The 25,142-nt window shown below is 41.4% G+C and overlaps 1 protein-coding gene across 1 annotated transcript; it reads left to right on the top strand.

Moving 5' to 3' along the window:
* Positions 1-21,632: 21,632 nt before the first annotated feature.
* MYCFIDRAFT_156894 (uncharacterized protein) lies at positions 21,633-25,128 on the top strand (the record flags this gene model as incomplete). The annotated part of the gene is made up of 1 exon (XM_007932105.1): positions 21,633-25,128. Exon 1 carries the CDS (start codon positions 21,835-21,837, stop codon positions 25,126-25,128), a length of 3,294 nt encoding a protein of 1,097 aa, XP_007930296.1. The 5' UTR covers positions 21,633-21,834.
* Positions 25,129-25,142: the final 14 nt, after the last annotated feature.

The raw sequence follows: 25,142 nt of genomic DNA, 5'->3' as shown, positions 1-25,142 counted from the left end.
CCCCGAAGAATACTACTACGAGCTAGGGTAAGAGGCGTTCGATATAACTAATATCTATATTCCGAGTCGTATATCGGAAAGTTAGCTAGAGCTCGGTTGTGTAGAGTCGCCGATAAAGTATAGTCTATACAGGATCGCGGATGTTTAGCTATACTTACGGAATAGGTTATAACCGTAGCGGAGTCCGGCGTATCTATTACAGAGAGAGTAGCTTTGTTTTAGGTATACTATATACCTATTCCTATTCTCTCTCTAACTATACTAAAGGCCGTAAGTAGCTATTATATATAGCTACTAAGAACTAGATATATTTATCCGCGGTACGACCTATTATAGTAGGTATAACTGCTCTTAGTTTACTAAAATTAGGAGGTAAATCCGTAGGGAAATATTTGCTATAGTATATTTGCTTAATAAATAACGCGATAATCCTCGCGGAGTAGCTATAAAGCGTAACGGGACGTAGTATCTAGTATTTTAGTTTTTTCTTAGTTAATTCTTTCGTACTAAATGCCTAATTAATATAAAAAAGACTATATTTAAACCTAGCATCCTAACTAATACTCTAGAAAAGGCGAACTAGTATATAATAGAGGTTTATAGGTAGTATAGAAGAGTCCTATAACGGGCATTATCTAATCCCGCCGTTCGAATAGCCTTATACTTTTAACGTTTTTACCTTTATTACTCCGTATACGCTATAACGACTATTAATCTCCGTAAAAAAGCTATAACTGTATAAAGAAGTCTGCGACTAGGTTAAGGCGTAGCTTACGTAGTATAATATCCTCCTATACCGCGGCGTTCCTATTAATAGTACTCTTACTATAGTAAATAGTACTAAGCGGGTAGAATTCGGTTTTAGAGACCCGTAGCGGATAGAGTCCTAGCTACTACATAATAGACTTAATACGAGGGTCCTCGACTACGGTTACGACCTCGTTTTCGAAGATACTTATAATCGCTATATATATATAATATATCGACAATTTCCGAGACTATATATCTTCTCTAAGCGTAGCGGTATTATAGATATCCGTAGTATCTAGTCGCGTCTCCGATTTTAAATCGTTAATACGTAGGCTAGTCTCGGAATAGCGAATATACGAAGTAAAGCGTATAAGTAGCGCTATCGTAAGATTGCGTATAACCGACTAATTAGATATAGTCTAATTCCGAACTATATCCTAGAAATTAATATTATTATAGACTACGTACTATATAATATTATACGCTAGCCGGACGAGTCTTTCCTATATAGAATAAGTGTAAGTTGTATAATACGATTAAATAGCTACCTTCTACTCGCTTCGGAAAAGTTTCTCCTTATAGTATAGTACTATATACGTAGCGATTAAACCAATCCCCGATAGGATATCTAATGCCCTCCGCTTTACGCTATTTAATAGTAGGTACCGACTAATGCCTCTATAAACTAACTAGATTTATTATAAGAGCGAGTATAGAGGATGGGGATAGTAAGGATAAATATTCGTATATCGAGATTATACGGCTCTTTATTGCGCTATCTAACTAATACGCTACGGGCAAATTAATACTACGCTAGAGCAGTATCTCGGATAACTTCGTATATATTCTTAAACTACTAGACAGAGAATTGATTATCGAATCTGTTACTAGATTCGAGTGCTATAGCGGCCTAGTCGCCTGCTACGGCTTCGGATACCTCTATATTAGATCGAAGAGTCCTCCGCTATTTCCTATATAGGCTCTTTCTAATTAGCTAATAGAGCTTACGAATAATATTACTATTCTCGCTACTAGATAGCTTAACTTGCTTCGATTTACGTAGCTCTATATTAAATATAATAGAGAGCTAACTAACGTAATATATATAGGACTTACTCCCTAGTATACTAGCCTAGTACCGTACGACCTTCCCTATAGTAAGGTTATTTTTCTATATCTTACGTAGTACTTCTTTATAGCGCTCTCTTTTATCGCGACGAGAGTAGGGTTAGTAACGTATATAGCGGGTCGACTCGTTATTGCTACTACCTACGCTACTACTATCTATACTACTATCTACTTCTAATTATAGGCGTCGCGCTAGGTCCTTCTCTTTAGTAGACTCGTTACCTAGATACTTATAAGATATAAGACTAGAAAGATTAGAGGAGATAGATAGACTAGAAGGAGAGTAACTAGATATCTATCTATAGCGGACGATAGAGATAGATCTATAGAAGTAGACTAGAAAGCTATAGAGGATATAGTCGTAATAGAAATACGCGATAATATAGCTGTATCTACCTAGCGTATATCGCGATATAGGCGCTACGACGACGATATATTTATACCTAATTCCTTGTCGAAGAGACTTCGGGAAAAAGATAGCGATATAGAGGAAGGTATTCCTACTATAGAGAGAAGTTTTTACTATAGAAAATAGTCGTTTTAGTATTAAAACTAGGGTTATACGATTCTCCTATAGAAATATTTAATTTAATATAGGAAGTCGAAATCCCGATAGAAACAGCTTAGACGAGAATAGCGATTTCTATATTCCGCGCCCTAATTAGTAGAAAAATCATTTTCTACTTAGCTCCGTATAGTTTTTACTTAAGCCCGCTGCGGAGTAGTCTATATATAGGACGCGGACCGTGTTAGGACCAAAGAGGTTACACGTAATTAGTATGTAACTAGGCTCGAGTAAAGCTAGGGTCTTAGTGCCTTAGGCAGGGCTTAGCGCTTGGCGTTAGGCTAACTTGCCTACTATCCTCCCTCTCCTCTTAGACCTCTATCGAATACTATACTAATTTACTACTACCCTATCTACCTGCTAACATAACCCGTCTTATATAGTATTCGATCTACCCTTTAAGGGTAGCAGCTAGATAGTCCTTATTTTAAGCTTTTAGCGGTATAGCTACGAATAAGACTAATCTAACTATATTGCGCCCGAAGAACGGGACCTATACGTACTATTTTATCGAAACAACCGTACTAATCACTAAGCAAGGCCTTCTATACGGCCTATTATACTAAGTTAAGCATACTAGGCCGATATCTACTAATTCCGCTATATCCGTATCTTAGGGGCTAATAATACATTATTAGTGTCGCCCCTTATAATAGCCGGTTTATTACAAAACAACAACCGTGCCGCCGCTAGTAGCGCTAGCAACGACAACGCTAGTAGCACAGTGCCTACTAAAGTGCCTACTAAAGCACCTACTAAAGAGCCTACTACTAGAGAGCCTATTACTAGGCCTGTTAAAGAAGAACCTATAATTCTAGGTAATAATCTAGAATTGCCTGTTAACGACATTCTTAACAACATTGTTAATCGACGATATAGCTAGCTAGCCTTTAGCTCTTAACTAGTAGGGAGACTTTAAGAAGCTACTTAAAACAGGCTTACTACCCTACGTTAAGAACAATAGCTAAAGGATAATCTCCTCGAGATTCGCCGCCTATAGGAAGCCCTAACAACTACTGCTAGACTAGAACTAGTAGCAGGACCTTCTATTTAAAAGAAGGATGCTAAGCTTAAGGACTGTACCGTGTTTAATAGCTCTAGCCGCAAGCAGTATAATAATTATATACGCGATTGTAAATTGAACTAGCGGAATGCACTAAGGGCCCTGCTAGACGACTATTCGCTAGTCGTCTATACTATATAGTACATTAATAGAGACCTAAAGCGCACCTAGGATAACTATTTCGACTCCCTTACTAATTAGACCGCTGTTTAGTAGCAAGACTACAAGACTATTATGCTAGACACCCTTAGAAACCCTATACTAAGGCAACAATACGCTTAGGACTAATACCTTCGAGCTAAACAAAAGACTAATTAATCGGCTCGCTTATTTAAGGCCTATTTAAAGACCCTCGAGGACGATTTGCTAGCTAAGACCGACTCTATCCAGATTTCCGAAATACGCCCTAAATTGCGATAGGAATTAGTCCTCGAATTAGACCGTCGCCGTATGTTCGAACAAGTTAATCTAATACGTATTTAATTTATAGTCGAAGTGGAAATAGCTAAACGAGCTGTTTAGCTTTAATAACGACTAGAATTGAGGATCCGACTAGCTAGTACTAACCGCGGTAACCGTAGTGCCCGCGGAGGAAACTAAGGTTCTTACTAAGATAACAATACTAATAATAGGAATAGTAACGACCGTAGAAGGGGCCGTAGCCGACGACTATATAGAGGAGGCCGCGATAGGGGCCGTAGAAGGGGCTCGTATCCCTATAGTACTAATCGCTTAACTAATAATAGTAGCAATAGCGGCTATAGCAATCCCCTAACTAGATTGAAGTGCTTCAACTACGATAGTACTAGCTATCTACTAGGGTAATGCGACAAACCTAGGGACTAGACCCGAATTAACCGCGCTGCCGCTAAGCACCGGAAAACCCTTTTAGCCGCTAATGCTACCCCTATTAGCCCTTCTAACTATTCGAAAAAAGAATAAGCGCCGTACTAACTATTAGCCTCGTACGGCGTAAAACTATCGACATAGTGCTAGCTATTATACGCACCTGTCTTATATAGGATATATATAGAGACAACTATAAGACTAAGGTTATACTAGATCTAGGAAATTCGGTTAGCGCCCTTATTAATTACCGCCTAGCTAAGCAATTAGACCTCCGACAATTGCCTAGAACTAATATACCAACCCTTGCTTAGTTTAATAACGCTCGGCACTTAACCTATAGGGCCTACTATGTTCCTATAGTTCTAAAAGACGACCTCGGCAATAAACGCTTGCTAGATTTTACTACCTACGTAGTAGATATAGACAACCTTCTATCCGATATTGTTATTAGCAACCCTGTTCTTAAGCACTATACTATAGTTATAGACTTAGGCAGTTAATAGTAGCGATTTGGAATCGCTAGGAGAGAGGATATTAAACACATTAATATTAGCGAGTGTCCCGACGCTATCCGGGTCCTATTTATCGGCAACCTAACGCCTGCCTTAGCTAATCCGACGGCTAACCTTCTTGGTAGAGATAACGATAAACCTATACCCCCTAATAGTATAGATCCCTAATTAGCTCGCTCGTATAAATCTACTTATTAGACGAGACTTATATCGACGTGTTAAACACTACCTAGCATCGACATTGCTTATATTTAAAGAGACGGACTATAAGATCGATATTATATAGGGCAAAGAGGTCCCCTTTAGGCCCCTCTACAACCTTAGTAAACGCGAGCTTGCTGTACTGCGTAAGTACCTAGATAAGAACCTAGCTAATAGTCGAATTTAGTATAGCAACAGCCCTGCTAGTGTACCTATCCTCTTCGTACTAAAGAAGGATAGTAGCCTGCGCCTATATATCGATTATCGTAGGCTTAATGCTATTACTATTAAGGACCGCTGTCTACTTCCGCTTATTAATAAGACCCTCGACCGCCTTTCTAGTGCCTACTACTACACTATATTAGACATTAAGGACGCCTATTACCGCATTTGTATTCGTAAGGGCGACGAATAGAAAACGGCCTTCCGCACTCGTTATAGCTATTTCGAGTACTTAGTTATACTATTTGGCCTAGCTAATGCCCCTACAACCTTCTAGTCCTATATTAATAGGGCCCTGTTAGGCCTATTAGACTACCTCTATATAGTTTACCTAGATAACATCCTAGTTTACACCTATTTACCTAACATTGCAGAATACTAGGCTATAGTACGAAAGGTCCTCGACCGCCTACGGGCCTATAGCTTGTATTACAAGCCCTCTAAATGCACCTTTGCTGCTAAGGAGGTAGCCTTCCTTAGCTTCCTCGTATTAACCGAGGGTATTAAGGCTAATCCCGATCGGATTAAAACAATTACTAAATAGCCTATTCCTACGTTAATTAAGGAACTATAGTCGTTCCTTAGCTTCGCTAATTTCTATCGTCGCTTTATTAAGGGCTATTTACGGCATACAATGCCCCTAACTAAGCTTACTAAAACTAAGGCTAACCCGACTAGAGAATTCAAATAGACTAATAAGGCACAAGCCGCTTTTAACGGCTTAAAGCAACGCTTTACTAAAGTCCCCTTGTTGTACTATTTCGTACTAAGCAAACTAATCCGTATTAAGACTAACGCTTTATAGTTCGCTATATTAGCTATTATATCCTAACAATCGGACAAGGACTATTACTAGCACCTAATTGCCTTCTTCTTACAAAAGATAATTAATGCTAAGCGTCGCTACGAGACCTACGAGCAAGAGCTCTTAGCTATTATCGAGGCCTTTAAGTATTAGAGGCACTACCTCGATAGGGCCTAATATACGATACAGGTCTATATAGACTATAATAACCTCCGTAGTATTACTAAGGTTACTAGAGTTATAGGTCGATAGGCTAGATAGGCCGTCTACCTCGCTAGGTTTAATTTTGATATATTATATTAGCTAGGCGTAAGCAACCCTACTAATAGCCTATCGAGGCGACCTAATTACGATAGCGGGACTTAGCAATCTATTAATTCATTATTTCTAACCCTATAGTATAAGATTGCTATAGCCCGTATTATTAATAAGCAAGCGTAGGATAAGCGGCTTACCGGACTCCGCGACGGCTTAAAGCATATTAATACTCTTACTATATTAATAGTACGTATTAAGGCAAGGGCTAAGGACACAGATAGGAGAAGTTATAATAACTCCCTAGTCGATATCGCTATATATAGTAACAGCGATTAAAGTACTAATGTAGTTAATCCGGCTACTAGTGCTATTAGATATATACAATACGTACCTCGTTTAATAGCGAGGGTGCTATTAAATAACCTTGCAAATAGGGATAGTTAGTCGTTTATAGATAAGCTGTTACGGGCTTAGTAGAGGGACGCCTTTGCTACTAAACGTATCGATAAGCTTGTAAGTAGACGAAAGACTCGATCTAGTAAGAGTAATTAGTCGATCGACGATAAGGGTTACTTAAGGTTTAAAGGCAGATACTATATCCCCGCTAAACAATCGATTAGACAAGAACTTCTTATACGACACTATAATAGTAAGCTTGCCGGTTACTATAGTATAGAGAGGTCGCACGAGCTACTATCGCGTATATACTACTAGCTAAATAGTAAGCGGGACATAAAGGAATACGTTAACACGTGTGCCGTATACTAACGTATTAAGGCACTAAAGCATTAGCCTTTTAGCGAGTTGTCTTTATTACTAATCCCTTATAAGCCATTTGTAGAGCTTATAATAGACTTTATTATAGGTCTTCCCCCTACTAAGCGGAGAGGAAGCGAAGACATCTTTAACGCTATCCTAGTCGTTATAGACTAGTTTACTAAGGGCGCTCGCTATATTCCTGCTCGAAAGGATTAGACGGCTATTAACTTAGCTAAGTTACTATAGAATAACATCTTCTATAGGTATTAGGGAACCCCTAAGGGGATAGTATCTAACCGAGGCTTAATATTTATATCTTATTATTAGAGTAAGATATGCCTACAGCTAAGACTCAAGCATCGGCTATCTATAGCTTTCTATCTACAAACAGATAGTCAGACCGAGAGGCAGAATGCTACTCTATAGCAGTACCTACGTAGCTACATTAATAAGAACCCTAACGACTAGGTCAACCTCCTATAGCCTATAGAATTCGTATATAATAACAGTATATACCTATTAACTAAGGTCTCACCCTATATAGCTATAATAGGCTAGAACGCTGCTATACTATAAGACCCCCTATCGCTCGAGGCCGAGCGTAAGGAAAGGGAAGCGGGTTAACCTAAGATACTAGCGGCTATTAAGAGGGTCTAAAAGATGCGAGAAATTCACGCTAAGATAGCTAACAAACTAGCAAAGGCCTAGGCCTATTAGAAGGCCTATTATAACAAACACTATACGCTAATAACCTTTAAGCAAGGCGACCTAGTTATGCTTAGTACGAAGAACCTCCGTATCCGCAAACACCCCTCGCCTAATAGCAAAACAAGGCCCAAACTCGCACTAAGGTACATTAGCCCTTTCCGTATCCGAGAACCTAGGGGCACCTAGGCCTATTAACTATAGCTTCCACCTTATTATACTATCTATAACACCTTCTATGTATCCCTCCTTAAGCCGTATTACCTGCGCGAAGGGGATAAAGCACCTACTAAATCCGAGGACATACTAGCTAATAGCGAAGAGCTGTAGTCTATAGAACGTATCCTAAAGCATCGGATTAGACAAGGCAAGAAGGAGTACCTCCTAAGATAGCAAGGCTATTTACCTAAATAGGACTCGTAGGAAGCTAAAGCCTCTTTTAAAGATATAACTAAGTTATTAGATAAGTATTAGACTAGCGTAAAGAACAAGAAGAAGGCTAAAAGCTCGTAATGTTACTAAGGCCTAGAACTAATGCTACCCCCGGGGTGCTATTAGCTAACTAATTAGAGGCCGGCAAACTAGGATAATAAGACTACACTACTATAGTAAACGCGCACCGAGTATTAACAAACGCGCTATAATGCGTTAACTAATCGCCTACTCTTTTAAGGACTCTATCTCTTTACTAACGCACCCTATAGGTCCCCCTCTTATTCCTCTATTCTATCGAGGCCTCGAGGCCTAGGCAATCGGCGAGGACGGCGCGGCTAGCGCGGCTATATTAGTAACAGTGTTACGGAGTATGTTGTTAGTTAAAAAAGAAGATTAGAAGCGAGGTAAAGTTAGCGCTAAGACGACTAGCGCCGCTATTATTAACATTACTTGCTATTGTCGCTATACTTACAAAGACAACCTTACCTATACTACGGCCTAAGGCTAGAAGCGCGCTACACTAATTAAGTTAAAAGAATAGCTATATTAAAGGTTTAATTAAAACTTTAAGGCTAAGTCAAAATATTAAGGTTTAAAAGATTAAGTTAATAGACTAACTAAGGGCAAAACTATAGAGCTAAGCTAGCCGGGGTCGATCTTGCGGATAATAGGTTACTCCTCGATCTTTCTAACCCTTTAAGCGAGGCGAACCTCTACTACTACACTTATAATAGCCTTTACTTATAGAAACTAGACGAGCTGTGTTTTTTAAAAGATAAGATAAGATTAACAATTAAAGGCTACTAAACCTAACTAATTAGGGCTAGTGAAACTACGATAGTAAATAATAGCCCTCGTAATAATAAGAACAATCCCTCGTAATAATAAGAACAACCCTCGGAAGCGGACATTTCTAGGTCTTTTAAGAGTAGACGTAGAGAACTTAGTACGATATTACTTAGAATGGGGGCAGTGCTATAATACCCTATATACCTACCTATTATAGCAAGGAAGGTACGCTCGTATTGTAATTAGTCGATAGTCCCTAATTCTTATAGTTATATATTACTTTATTATATATAAGGATAGCGTAGTTAGAGTTAGACATTGTATTATATTAGAAGTAAGGTTTGATATAGTTATATAATCGGTAGTTGCGTGTTCTATTTAGCGCGGATCGAGTAGCTTATTAGACCTGCTAAGTTAGTAGCGATAGAGGTTAGAACAAAGACCGGCTACGAGGGCGCGGCCTTTAGAAGGGAAGCGTATATTAGGACTAAAGAGGTTATACGTGATTAGTATGTAACTAGGCTCGAGTAAAGCTAGGGTCTTAGTGCCTTAGGCAGGGCTTAGCGCTTAGCGTTAGGCTAACTTGCCTGCCTTCCTCCCTCTCCTCTTAGACCTCTATCGAATACTATACTAATTCACTACTACCCTATCTACCTGCTAACATAACCCGTCTTACAGACCGCTATATTCTATAAAGGCAGATTGTCTAATAATAAAACGCACTTTAGAATATAGAAGCAGGAATCGCTAATATTCTCGTCTAGTCTCGAGAGAGTACTAATACTAAGCTCTAAGGCGCAATAGTCGTAGGATACTACGCGGGCAGCGCTGTCGGGTCTGCCGCAGCTTTATATTGCATAGACCGCATCTCGCGTCGATAGAGCTTACTTTTTAGCTCGGTAGTAAGTGTTCTCGGTGCTATATTGCAAGCCTACGCGGTAAGAGTACGTTTACCTCGCCGCCGGTAGATATCGTTTGTATAGGCTAATCTACCGATTATTCTACCTCTTGTCTTCTACCGCTTTTCTACCGAGTTGTTTACATACTATTTAGGTAGATATAGTCGGTAGATTGTAATTAATTACTATAGCGTCGTCCGAGCGCGGTATGCTATATCTAGTAGATATAAGCGTCTACCGAAAACCCGGTTTAAAAGCGCGTATTCGGTAGAAAGCACGCGACCTCGAATATAGTACTATATTATTATATTTTATCGATTGCTATTACTATAGACTCTAACGCGCGCTACCGTATCGGTCTCTTGCTTTGTATAATAGCCGGCTATTAGAATGCGACGCTTACTGCCCTCCTACGCCGGAAACAACGTAAAAAGTAGTATAAACTAGCGGGTATAGTATAGACGCTTATATAGGCGAAGAAGGGTCGATATAAGGTGTTTCGGGTGCTATTCGGACCGCCGAAGGAGAGCTACGATGTAATAGGCCTACGGTAGGTAGTATTAAAGAGTTTAATTAATAAATTAGACGAGAATCTGTTAGTACGTTGTCGTAGGAGGAAGGACGATTTAACGGTTACTAAAAAGGTAATAATCTATTATAACTTCGTATACTATAACCGTACGATAATAGACCTAAGAAGGCACTATTAGCACTCGTCGCGGACCTTTTATCTAGTTATAAAAGAAGTTAGCAAAGCGCTCTATTAACTAGCGGACGAATATATATAAGAGCCGGAGTTAGCGACTTACCCTAGGCTTATAACTAGAAAAGATGCCGGAAAGTTTAAATACTTCGCGGATTGTCTAGGAGCGATTAATAGTACGCTCGTTCTAGTAAGTGTGCCGTATTTAGAACAAGGTCTATATCGTTATAGGAAGAACTTTATTACGTAGAATATAATAGCGGTCTATAGCTTTAATATAGTTGTTTACTACGTTCTTATCGGTTACGAGGGAGCTAGAAACGACGGTTAGGTATTAAAGAAGGCGTATTCGAAGGGATTTAAGGTGCCTACTAGCAAGAAGTATTTAGCAGACGGCGGTTATACCTTTAAGGATAAGCGGCTGCTCGTACTATACGAAAGGACTCGATACTACCTTCGAGAATAGGCCGCTGCTAGTAGGCGCCCTATTAATAAGGAAGAGTTATATAACCTCTGTTACGCTTAGCTTCGCAATATTGTTAAGAGATTGTTTAGGGTAATATAGAAGCGCTTCGCACTTATTAAATAAGGCCCCTATAAACACTATTCGATACGCTCGCAGTCGAGGTTTATTATATCCTATTTTGTACTCTATAACTTTATTCTTCGCTATAGAGCGCAGCCTCTCTCGTAAGAGTATAAGGTTACTAAATTCTACTCTTCTAAGATCGAGGACGACGACGATAGACTACTAGATACTATTGCCGATAGTAACGACCCTTACTAGCGCTATCGTAAGCGGTTTTCGCAGTTTATATAGGATGATTATAAGCAATATCTAGAAGATAATAGTATAGATAAGAGAGAGGTCTAAGAAGCCGAGTTTTAGGCGTAGAGGTTAGAAGCGATAGCTACTATACTAGCAATATATAGTAGCGAGGAGACCGCATTAATTTATATAAGGAATTTAGTAAGGAACAGGCCTGTCTACTCTATCTACTATATTCTAGCACTTCTAGTATCTAGCTTAACTTCTTTAATATTACTGTGCGTCTAAATATCCGGCTTCTTAGCACTCTGTTGCCTTAGACTAGAGTTCGAGCAGTTAGGATATCTTTTCGCTATATATATTCCACTCCGTACGTAACATCGATTTTGCTAGTAAAAGCTAATAATACCTCTATATAAATTAATAGTATAGACCCTAAGCTACATTTTAGACGAAAAAGGGCCCTAACTATCGGAACCCTCTACTAAAAGTTAGACTTAAAGAACTCGAAACCTATCTCTTCCGCTATTACAAACCCTCTCCTTAATAATAATATAACAACCTACTGCCGACTATATCTATACGGTATTTAGAAGCTCCCCGACGGTATATACTCGGTATAATAATAGTTATTTATGCCTATAATAGGCGCCGGTCTAGGTTTGATATCCTATAGCACTTAGCGGAAGTATTAATCTAGATGCTCCTTCTTCTTCTTATCGCGTACCTATTTCCTTATAACGGCGATATAGCCTTTATTAGGCTTGCCTACTTTAATTGCAAGTAGCGCGCGGTCTACTATACTAATGCCCTATAGGATATTATCGTCTATAAGGCGATCGGCGATATTACTAGCGTTAATATCGTACCTATACTCGACGCGCTTCTTCTCGGCTTTAATCTTCTCTATAGCCCGCTCTATACGCTCTCGCTCTCGCTTAGCGATAGCATCTTCTCGTAACGCCTTAGCATTATCTCGAGAAGCCTTTAAGAAGGCCGAGAATGTCTGCTATAGTAGAATTTGGCTCTTCTTAATTATATCGAGAAGAGCTTTATTATCCTTTATACCCTTCGAGGTAGCGTCTAAGGCGGCTTGCTTCTAAGCGGCTTCCTTTTTCGTAATATTAGTATTCGCGTAGCGCGCGGCAATAAGGACCTAACGCTCTATTTCTAATATAACTAATAGGTCTATCTTACTATTAATATCCGCCTTTACGAGCGAGTCTCGTTCTTCTATTGTTATACTATTAGGTAGCGGTAGCTCGTCCGACTCTACCTCTTCTTTACCCTCGCCTTCGCCTTCGCCTTCGCCTTCGCCGTCGTCCTCGTCGTCCTTGTTATCTATATCCGCGTCGCTATCCTACGCTAAATTATTGCTAGTGCTAGCCTTATAGCCGCTCGTAATATTTAACTCGATAATCTTAAAGAGCTCGCTTACAAACTCTAGACACTCGTCGCGCTATTGCTTATACTCTAGATACTTCCGGAAGTGCTTATTTATAACCTCCTTATTACCTAGCTTTACTAGATAGCTATTCTAACCGCTTATATACTTTAAGTAAGCAGTATAAGGATAATATTTCTCCTTAAATGTGCGCTACCGAGCCTTTAGTCCTTCTAGCTTAAAATATAGCTTAAAGGTTATACTTATTTACGTAGCTATTCTACGGTAGAGTTAGATATAGAAGCTATTGCTATAGTTTAATAACTGCTTGTCCTTTAGCTTCTTTACCTTTTTTAGGAAGTATATCTTATATTCTTCCTACTAGCGTACAACCTCTAGAAACTTATAACCTATATCCTTATTAGTACCCTCCTTATTAGCTAGCTTCGACTTCTTCGCCTTCTTAGTAGGCGTCTTCTTTATAGCGGCCTTTCGTTTAGCGGGTATTATAGTAGACTTCTTCGGCGCTATTTAAACAAGTAGAACAAGTAGTTATATCGACCTATAGAGCGGCGTTAGTTAATAATAATAATAATAACCTATCTACGAGGCTAGAGACACGAAGTACGCGCGTATTACTAAGACGGATACTACCGATGCACGGTCTTTCTAATCCACCGAGTTATCCACCGATTTGCTTACCTTAAAAAGCGGTTAAAAGGAAGAATGAAAACCGGTGGCATCTTTCAAGGTATCGTTATTCCACCGATCCACCGGCGGCGAGGTAAACGCACTCTGAGCCCGGCCATAATGATTGTCGGACGTGCCTTCTCGGGCTTTTCCACTGGCATGGTCTACCCTGTGGCCCCAGTGTATCTCAGTGAGATTTCACCGCCTGAGAATCGAGCTTTTCTAGTCGGGCTTAAAGGGGCGTGGAACACATTTGGTTTCTTCCTTGCAGGCTGGATCGGCTATGCTGGCGCATTCGCATCTGGAGACATTCAGTGGAGGGTCCCGCTCGCGACTCAAGCTCCCCCTGCTGCTGTAGAGTTCTACTGGCTGTGCTGACCTTCTTCCTGCCATATTCGCCAAGGTGGCTCATCATGCATGAGAGGTATGAGGAAGCCGAAAGCACCATAAGGTATCTGCACGCACATCGCAGCCAAGACTTTATCTCGCACGAGTTCAATGCGATGCAAGCTCAAGTGCAGCTCGAAGTCGAACCTGCTCCGTCTCTTCAGCAAGCAGTACATCCGAAGAACATTGCTTGGCACGTGGATAGTCCAAATGTGTAAGCTTTCCGGATCGAACATTATCCAAAATTACTAGAATGTTATGTACGCTAACCTTGGCTACGAGGGAAACACAGGTCCACGTATACTAACTAAGAAGTTAAATTCAAAGTAGCTTTAGCATACCTCGAGGGTTCTATAAGCCCCTATAAAGTGCCCTAAAACTACGCAAATTAGTATACAAATTAGGGTGTTGTAAATCACCCCTATAAAAGCTAATTACCTTAGATTTCTACCGTTCCGAATAGCCGTAATCGCTCGAAAACGACTAAGTCTACGCCTATACCTTAGTACTACTACTTCTACCGCTTAGAAGCGACAACCTCTCCTTAGATCCGTCGTTTTAGTAGTCTAATTAGTATAGGAGATAGCGTATAAGAGGATTAATCTATCCGGTACGGTTTAGGTAGTATACCTACGTATAACCTTCTATAAGCGCGTTTCGAAGGTATTATAGGCTTACTAATTAAAGGCTTCTAATAACGACGAGGCTTATAAGAGCTACCTAATAGCTATAGTAGATCGAGTAAAGTGTCTTTACTAGTATGTAATAGAATAGGTAATAAATATAGAGCTATAGATAGTACTATAGATAGTAGAAACAGACTGCTTAGTAAGGGCAAATCGTCTAGTAACGATAGCAACGACGATTAATACCTTAATGCCTCGTCGTTATCGCACTAACCACTTTTGCTAGCGTCTTTTAGTAGAGATAGTAGCAATCGACTACTCTTTAGTAGTATTAATTGTAGAAAGTCTATATCTAATAGGCTATTAAATAGGTTATTATCGTTAGCCTCGTATAGAGCGTCGTTATTAGTAAGGTCTAAGAAGTTTATATTAGTATTGTTATTAACTGCAACAATAACTAGAGCGAAGTTAACGTTATCGATAATATTGTCCTTATTAACTAGACTATAGATAGGCAATATACTACTATTAACGACAATAAATAGCCGTTACGGAGCCTCGACGGAAGCGACTAAAGGTACTAAAGGTGCTAAAGGCGCTAAAGGTACTAAAGGCGCTAAAGGCGCTAAAGGCGCTAAAGGCGCTAAAGTTGCTAATAGTAGTTTAAAGACAGGTTATTATAGCGGCCTATCGTCGACTAAGCGCTACTTAGCCTTACGACGAGGTATTAAATAGGCCTACGGAGCACCTTTATTAAGCTACTCTTATATATAAATGTCTATTACTAATTAAGCTATTTCTAAGTAGTACGTTACCTACTATAGTAAGGCTTCGTATTGCTATTCGTCGTTAAGCTTCGAAGCCTAACTATTATAGAAGCGGAAGAAGGTCTATATAAGCCCTTCTTATATAGAATAGAAGTATTCCTTTACTATACGGAGCTTGTAAATACTAGGACCCTTATTAAGGTCGATAAGCTATCTAGTAGGTCGATAGTTGTTATCGTTAAGAATTAGCTTACTATTATACTAGTCTAGATAGACTAGGTTGCTATTAGGTCCTTAAAAGCGACTAATATAGAGCCTATAGCGCTAAGTAGTTAGATAGCTCGTTTTATCGATATAGAAGCGCTAAATATACTTATAAGGAAGGTAGTAGCTATACTAGAAGTAGTAGAAGCATTTAGTGCAAGCGGTATCGTCTATAGTAGGTAGATACATCCGCTAGATAGGCTTGCTATTGTTACGGTCCTTGTAAGCCTATATAAGCTTATCGGCTATCTTCTTCTATATAGAAAGCGGTAGATTCTTAAAGGATAAGCAGGATTCCTCCTTCTAAAGCGGAAGCTAGCCCTAGTAGTCGATTTAGCTATTTTAAAGCGCACGCTCGTATATATAGTTGTCTAGCTATACTAGGTGCATTACTAAGCCTAATAACAGTTAGTATAGGCCTTGTTGTTAGTAGAAACAATATAGAATAAACATAGTCGAGAAATATAGATAGCTTAGCGGGAGTACCCGAAAGCCAGTCTAGGGTTTACGGCCGTTTTAAAGAATATAGGGGTAGGCTTCTTTTATATAAGATTTCGATAGTACTATAAGAATAGGACGAATACGTACCTCGCAAGCTCTATTAGCGTATCTAACGCTTGTCTCGGCGCTTTAAGTGTGCGTAATAGCCCTCAAGTAGTAACGTTGTCCGAATCGCTATTAAAAGCGGGTCTCTAAGCCGTAACTAAGTCGGCTATCGATCGCTCTATAAAGCCGGCTAGTTGTTACGGAGATATTCTAGCTTCTTCTTCGCCTTCTCGAGCTTAGTAGCCGCTCGTTTAATAAAGTAATAGCACTCGTCTTAGTCTCTAGTAATAAATATAGCATTAGATATAGCCTTAAGCGCTAGTAGATGCTTCTTAAACCGCCGTTCGAAGGTCTTTATAACGTGCCGCTAGTAAAGCCGCTGTTTAACATAATAGTCGCTAAGGGCTTGTTAGATAGCACGTTGCTTACTCGTAGAGTCGTCTATAATAGACTAAAGCGGTATCTAGTTAGACTATTCTATATAGAGGTTATTAGAAGCCTTACTTACGTATATAGGCTATCTAAAGTAGTAGGTTAAGCTATTACTATTATAAGAGTTCAATTTGACTTAGAAGTTAGTTTTAGCTATAGAACGGAGCGTTCTTATAGCCTTCTTAATAAGGTGCGCCTGCTTATAAGATAGAAGCATATAACTAGCCGGAAGCTACTCGAGATGCTAGTTGCGGACGTATATAGTAAACAGTAGCTAAAGAGGTTTGTTTATACTAAATGTGGAATCTAGTAAGAACAAGCTACTATAGTTGCGAAGAAGCTATAGTTACTAGTTAGAGGCCTAAACAAGGCTAGATTAGTAGGTGCCCTTCTTGTCGCCTACTAAATAGATTGCCTCTGCCTAACTAGTTAGATTGTAGCTATATAGGCCGAATTTGGCATTTAAGTATTCTAGGGCCTATTATAACTATCGTTAAATCGACTCGCTAGCGCTAGACCTACGTTTGTCGCTTGTTCGAGTAATAGCGGCTTTGTTAGCATTACGGACTCGATTGTATATAATTCTTATAGTACTTGCGTCTCGCTAAACCGTCGCTTGTTTAGGCCTTCTTATTTCGTTTACTAACTCGGAAACGGTAGAAGAACCTAGAAACAGGTTAATATAAGCCGCTAAGAGCTATAGACTATACTTACCTACTCGAAATTCGAGTATTTCCTTCTAAACAGCCTTTATACTATTATTAACCTATATTCTATCGATAAACTTAAGAGTATACGAATAGCAATAGTTTAGCGGCAGTAGAATAACCCGCGAGGGCCTTAGTACCGTTATATTAGTAGGTAAGTCTACTAGTACTATATTATCGAGAAACACGCCTAAATCGCTATTTTAATCCTTCTCGTAGAACTCGATAATAGTTAATTTCATAGGGTAATTGTGCGCCTTCTAAGCGATACGCTTCCGCCGTCGACTACTCGCTCTACTACTACCGCCGCCGCTACTACTATTACTACTCCTATCGATTTCCGCTCGCTAATAGTCTATAAACCGTTTATAAAGGCGATACTCGAACTTTACCCTACGAAACAGCCGCTTTACTAGATCTATAAACAGCTTTACCGGTCGACTCTTAAGAAGCTAAATATTAGTAGCAAAGGCTCGATATTCGTCGTATTCGAAACTACTTATTCGTACGCCTAACTGCTTACAGATAATATAGCCGGTTAGAAGGCGGATATTATCTACTTCTAGACGGTATTTACGGTTACGAGGGTAGAAGAATATCTACCTTTACTAATATATATTTAGTAGAAACGGGCTCTTAAACTGCGATAACAACAATACCTTAGCGATTATCTACTTTACGATAAGACGACGTACCGGCTGCTTATACTCTAGCTTACTAAGTAACGCGTTTACCTCTTCCGGCGATAAATAGTTAGCATATATAGCGATAGTAAGGTTAAAACAAGCGCGATACGTAACCGCGAGGAAGAGATAGAATAGGTCGATAAACAAGAGATAGAAATAGCCGCTATATAAGGTCTAGTTTGGCTTTATTATAAGTAGGCCTATACTATACGATTACAAGGCTTTAAATTGGCTCGAAATTAGACCTCTTAGCGGTCTATATATAGCCTATAAACAACTATAGAAACAACTATAGAAGTGGACAAGCCGCCGCTACAAACCTAGCCGCCGTAGCGGTTTACTACCCTCGCATTCTTAGTTAGTATATATAGACCTAGGAAACACCGCTCTTCTTATTACCGCAATCTACGGCTTTATAGCGCTTGTAGGTTAGATATTCTCTATCTTCCTAGTCGCAGATTATTAGCCGCGCCGACGGACTGTTATTACCGGCTAGCTCGCCCTTATAGGCTGTCTTATCGTACTTACGGTTATATCGGCATTATATAGCGAAAATAACAATCCTAACAAAGCGGGATAGCGTGCTAGGATAGCGTTTATTTTCCTCTTCGTACTGTCGTATAGTGTCTTTTTTAATAGCGCTATATAGGTTATTGTAGCCGAGATCTTTCCGCTTAAGCTGCGTACTATTAGCGTAGGCTAGTCGACGTTTAGCTAGTACCTAACTGCAATCTAGCTAAGCTATAGTGCGAGCTACGCGTTCGAGGTTATTACCTAGAAGTTCTAGTAAGCATTACGCCGTTCGCAAGCAGTTATACGGCAGCTAATAAGAGCTTAGCTTTGTCTTTATTAGTACGAATGTTTTCTCTATAGTCGTATACTATATCTAGTTCCCGGAGAATTAGCGCTTGCCTCGCGGAAGAATGTCTTTATTAATATCGACTTCTTATCGAAGCCTAAAGCAATAGTAGTAGCTAGACCTTTAGGCGCTAAGAAGTTAGTTAAACCGGCTTCTAATCTAACCTTAATTTAGCTTACTAACGCCGGCGTTATAACAGCTAAATTAGAGGCTTAGAAGCGGTAGGACTATTATATTATTAGAGACTTCTTATATAGTTATATAGACTATCTAAATTATTATAAGGCAGGTAAGTATGTCTACTTCCGAGACAAGGCCTTAAAGGACTATAGTAAGAACTACTTTCCGTTCTACGAAGCCGCTATAATTGAGGCTTATAAAGCTATCTCTTCTAGCGAGTAGAAGCGGACCGAGACTAATAAACTAGACGATAGAATGCTAGTAAGGATCGAAGTAATAGTAATTAAAAGGAAGATTAAGTTGCAGTTCTAGAAAGGCGAGGTTAAGAAGATAAGGGCTCGTCGTAGTAGTAAGAGCGACTTGCCTCGTAAACTAGCTAGCGTTAGTATCGGCTCTTAACCTATTATCCTTAATTCCTTCGGCGACGAGATAAGGCACTTCTTAGATAGTAAGCTACGTAGATCTAGTATAATTCCTAGTACTCCTTATAAGACTCCTACTCGCGCTCTTACTAGAACTAGTTTGCGAGACCCGCCGGCGATGCCTCGCAATATTATATAGTCCTCGAAGCTAACCGTCGAATTCTTCTAGTAGGTCGGCTTATAGCGCGGGTTTTAGGATTGCGACGAATTACGCCCGTATATTACTTATTTCGTATCTTCCGGATAGACGCTAGAGACTATCTATAATTTAACTAAGGACGACTAGCCGGCGGCACTTAATATAGTAGATAGAATAAGGTTAAGGTTAAAGAAAGCTATCGTCGAGTTTATAAGGAAGAAATAGGATAAGATTATAGCGGCGGAAGCAGCCGCTACTTAGGAGGGAGAGAATTTCTAAGAATTCTTAGCTTCGTTTAGGCTACAATCGCTATATATCTATAATATATATAAACTTGTAATAAGCGGGAGATTCTTGCGGTAATAGCACTTATTTTAGCCTATATATAATCGATTAATATAATACGTTAGTTATAGAACACTAAGCGCAATAGGCAAAGCTAGCGTTCGAATATATTTATTTGAATCTCTAACTCGGGTTACTCGGCGCTTTCCGCGCGCTAGTAGCGACTAGTTATATTACTCGAAATCCTCGAAGTCTACCTCTTATTCGCTATCTTTATTATCTTTATTAAATACACCCTTACTATTACAATACACTTCCGATACGTCCTTAATTATCGACGGTAAGGTATTCTAAGCCTATTCTATCTATTAGGACTCTTCCGGGTCGAGCGCTAGTATATTCTAAGCCGCTCTAGTAGTATATTCGAATTCGGCTAGATCGTACGGAATATCGACTCTATTAATATTATATCTAGTATAAGCGAAGAGTCTACGCGCCCTACGGCCTTTATACTTATACAAACACTATAGTAAGTAGTCTTAGAACCTATAGAACTTTAGAAGCTTATCTCTATAATTTTTAATAACTTTCTTTAGTAGATTAAAGCTCCCTTCGATAGGGTTTAGATCCGGCGAGTATAGCGGTAAGTACTCGAGATAATAGCCGGCTTCTAGTATTAGCTCCTTTACCCTTCTACTATAGTAGATACTAGTATTGTCTATTATAAAGATTATCGGCGGACTATCTTTAAGGTACGGTAATACCTAATCTTCGAGCTAGGTTTAAAAGCGCTCTACGTTAATCGACCCTTAGTAAATATACGTATAGGGCAGATACCCGTATACCGTAAAAGCCGGTAAAACTAACTATCTAACTTCTCTCTTAGTATACTAAACATTAATACAGGTTATGCCCTTCGGAGACTATCTATACTTGCGTTAACCTATCTTCTAATTGCTAGTAGTCTCGTCGATAAACACTAGTCGATCTACCGGCTATTTAGCGCACCTAATCGTCTATAACGCCCTTAAGAAGGGATTGCGCTCCTTCGCCTAACGCTTTACTTCCGTCCGAGTTAGACCTATCTTCTGCTTTAATACCTTCGTTAGTAACCGCGGCTTAATCTCTATACCCTTACTATCCTCTAAGATAGGCTTTAAATATATAAACTCGTCCTAAAGAGCTTAGATTATCTTATTAAAGTATGCGTCCGGATAGTCTATAAGGAAACTATATAGGAAGTCCTATTCTTTAGCTAGCATTATAATATAGTATATATTACGAGAGGTGCTAGTTCTAGGTATATATAACTCGCTAAATAGCTTCTACTTAGTCTAATAGCGATATACTATCCGTACGGATAATAGCAACTTCGAGAAGGCTAGTATTTGCTTAGGAGACATCCCTTTGCTAAATAGGTTTATTAATTGGCCTTGCTAGTCGAGATTAATATGTACCTTCTTTACTATAGCGGCGACAGCTATAGTAACGATAATAATACCTCGGAAGGGTCTATACTACTAAAATACCGACGACACGATATCTACGATATACTAGAGGATTCTATATATTAGAAGGAGGAGAAATAATTCAGAAGCCACTAAAAAAGCGGTGTAGTTCCTCTCTCGGAGGTGCAGGGTTCTCCCCGCACCGGCACTGACAAGTTGGAAGCGACACATAGTATCGAGGTCGGATAAGCTTTGCCAGGAATGCCTGAACCCATCTCAGCCTTGCGATTGGAGGCGCGTGGTTGCCCTACATACGTGGAAATGTTGCGGTCGCTTGAGCCTTGAGGATGGGCTTTTGAAGGCTCCGCACAGACAGCTATCAACTACCGACGGCAGCTCGACAGTCGGTCGCTATGCAACGCGTTTCTTGCAGGAGGCGGCAACGGCAGCCGTTTGGAGCAAACATACGTGCTGCGATTGCGGAGAGCCCCTCCACTTCCACTCGGCGTCCCGGATTAATACGGATTCTTCTCCGACAAGAACCTCAACCTCCTGCCAGCATTAAGACTTGATTCATACAAAACTATTGCCAACCCCAAGATGACGGGCGTCGAGAACACTTTTGCATCAGACAACATGGCCACTCAAACGCAAACAAGCACGCCATCTGTCAGGGGCAGCGAAGTCAACCAGCCATTCACTCCTAAGCTGGCCCACCATGACCCAACACATCTACCCATACACAGATTCATGACGATAGACGGCTTACTCAAATCACACGCGGCAGAAGTAGAACAGATACCGTTGATCTGCTATCCGAAGTCAACAGCTTCAGATTTCGAAGAGCACACCGGCAAAGACATCGACGCATATACAGATGCTGCAGTCCAGTACTACCTGAACAATGGCCTCACTCCTGCGGATCCAGCAGCGAAGAAGGCACCGGTGGTCGCGCTCCTTGCAACGTCGAGCTTTGAATATGTCGTCTCTGTCTTCGCTCTGAACAGATTGGGCATCACGGCACTCTTTCTTTCCACCAGGTTGACAGCGCCAGCCTACGCTCGGCTCTTGGAGATGGCCGGTTGCAATACTCTCATTGTGCCCAATGCCAATTTCAAGATTGTCGATGAGATCAGCGTCTCAGGACGGCAAGGCCTCACCACCATTCCTATTCTTCAACGTGAAGACTATCGAGATCTTGCGTCTCCGGCTCCTGCATTCAAGCGCCCTGGATGCGTCGATCTTGCAGAAGAGGCCAAGAAAATGGCATGGATATTGCACTCTTCAGGCTCAACGGGCTTCCCAAAACCGATCTTCCTCAGCAATCTGGCCTGCTTAGCCAACTTCAGGAAATCGTTCGGCCTCCGGGCTTTTTGCTGCTCCCCACTCTTCCACTCCCATGGCCTGATGGAATTAGGTCGAGCTTTTTACACTCGAGCAGCAATGTACCTGGGTAATCACTCATTACCGGTAACCTCGGACAATCTATGCGCTGCAATTAGTGTAGCAAAGCCGCAGCAGGTGTGCGCAGTGCCTTATGTCTTGCAGTTGCTAGCGGAGAAAGATGAAGGCGTAAAAGTGTTGGCGGCAGCGAAACTGGTTCTCTTCGCCGGATCCTCATGTCCGGATTCTCTCGGCGATCGTCTAGTTGCTGCTGGAGTGAATTTGGTGGCGAATTATGGATCGACAGAAATCGGTCAGATCATGACTTCATTCCGTCCTCCTGGAGACACTGAATGGCAGTATATGCGCCTGCTTCGCCCAGCCGCAGACCACACCTTGATGGACGAGATTGCTCCAGGGGTATTCGAGTGCGTGGGGTTAGACGGGCTGCCATCGAAAGGCCCGAGCAATAGCGCGCCGCCCTATAGCGAGAAGAATCCCGAGAGGAGTTTCCGGACCAGCGATCTATTCACGCGACATCCCGACCCGAGAAAGTCGAACTACTACAAGTATCTGTCCAGATTGGACGAGAGATTGACTCTGGTTAATGGAGAGAAGGTGCTGCCAATCCCCATCGAAGGGGCCATCAGGCAAGATGAGTTGGTGAGAGAGGCGGTCGTGTTCGGGTTTCAAAGAACAGTTCCAGGAGTGCTCATCTTCCGGTCACAAGAGGCCGGTCTGAATTTGAATGACGAAGACTTCCTTGAGCAGGTTTGGCCGAGTGTTGAGAAGGCGAATCTGCATGCTGAGACATTCAGCCGTGTGCCAAAAGAGTTGGTTATTGTGAAGGGCGCCGATGTGTTGTATCCGAGGACAGACAAGGGAACTTTCATCCGGGCGCAAGTCTACCAGCAGTTTGCAGCCGATATCACCGAGGTATACGAGGCATACGAGAGAGGTGGAGATGACCAGTCAGGCTCAGGACTGACGTTGGACGTTGCAGGTCTGGAGGAATGGTTGTTGTCCAAGTTTCGGGAAGAACTTGAGATTCCACTTCCAAGCACGGAGACTGACATTTTCTCCGCTGGTGTCGACAGCCTGCAAACCACACGACTGTGGCGGAGCATCAAGAAGGACCTCGATCTCGGCAAAGGTGGAGCTCATCTTTCTCAAAATGTGGTATTCGACAAGGGCACTGTCGCGTCTCTCGCTCGACACCTGTACCAGCTCCGAACAGGCGAAGCACCACCTGATTCTGAGCATGAAGATGAGGTCGCGATCATGCAACAGCTCATAGATCGCTACTCATCCTTCACTACGCACTTTCCGACTCTCGCCACCCAACCAAAATCTCAAGTCGTGCTGGTCACGGGAGCCACAGGTAACCTGGGAGCGTTCATTATTTCAGAGTTACTTGCCCGGGAAGATGTCACCGAAGTGTGGTGTCTCGTTCGAGCACCAGGACAAGCCGCCGCTGGAGACCGGGTGATGTCTGCGCTTGCTGCGCGAAGCATCCATGTTACAGATTCTGAGCTTAGCAAGCTCCATGCAGTCCCTTCTGATCTGTCACAGACAAATCTCGGACTTCACTCAAAAGATCTCAGTCATCTCCTGAGCAACCTGACCTGTGTCATCCATTCCGCCTGGGCTGTGAACTTCAACCTCGGAGTCAAATCGTTCGAACAGCACCACATCCGCGGAACACACAATCTTATCAACTTCTGCCTGCGATCGCAACTTCCCAGTATACCATCGTTCTATTTCTGCTCCTCAATTTCTGCAGCGTCAGGCACACCGAAACCCGCCACAATCCGTGAAAAACACATCGAAGATCTGAGTCATGCGCAAAAGATGGGCTACGGACGATCGAAGCTAGTGACCGAGCACATCACTCGTGCCGCAGCGAAACGAAATCCAGGCATGCAATCAAGAGTGCTGAGAATAGGACAGCTGAGCGGAGACGCAGGCAGCGCGAGTTGGAATGAGACAGAGGCGATTGCATTAATGATCAGGAGTGCTCTGACGACCGGTTGCCTTCCGGAGCTGAATGAGAGGCCAAGCTGGCTGCCAGTAGATGCTTGTGCGAAGGCTGTCGTTGAACTCTCACTGCCAACATCTCAGCCAGCGGGTGATGCTGAGGACGTTGTGTATCACCTCCTGAACCCATCGACCTTCAGCTGGAGTTCGGAGCTCCTGCCCATGCTCAGACAGCATCGAGCCATGCCTTCCTTCGAAGTCGTGGCACCGTCAGAGTGGCTCGAGCGACTAGCAAATAGCGTCACAGATGTGAACAAGAATCCTAGCATGAAGCTGCTGGATTTTTGGAGAGGGAGGTACGGTGGTGCTTCATCGACAGGGAAAGCAGGTGAGGATGCTGAGCCAGCCGGGCTGACCTTTGAGACAAATGTCACCAGAGAATGTGCCACATCCATTGCAGCAGCTAGAGATCCGGTGAGCATTGGCTTGGCATCTAGGTATATCGATGTTTGGATGAAGAAATGGCGAGCATGATGATAGTCGCTAGA

This window comes from Pseudocercospora fijiensis (assembly GCF_000340215.1).
Source record: "Pseudocercospora fijiensis CIRAD86 unplaced genomic scaffold MYCFIscaffold_8, whole genome shotgun sequence".
NCBI lineage: Eukaryota > Fungi > Ascomycota > Dothideomycetes > Mycosphaerellales > Mycosphaerellaceae > Pseudocercospora > Pseudocercospora fijiensis.
Note: the sequence above shows the minus strand (reverse complement) of the source record. Positions and strands in the feature narration are given on the sequence as shown.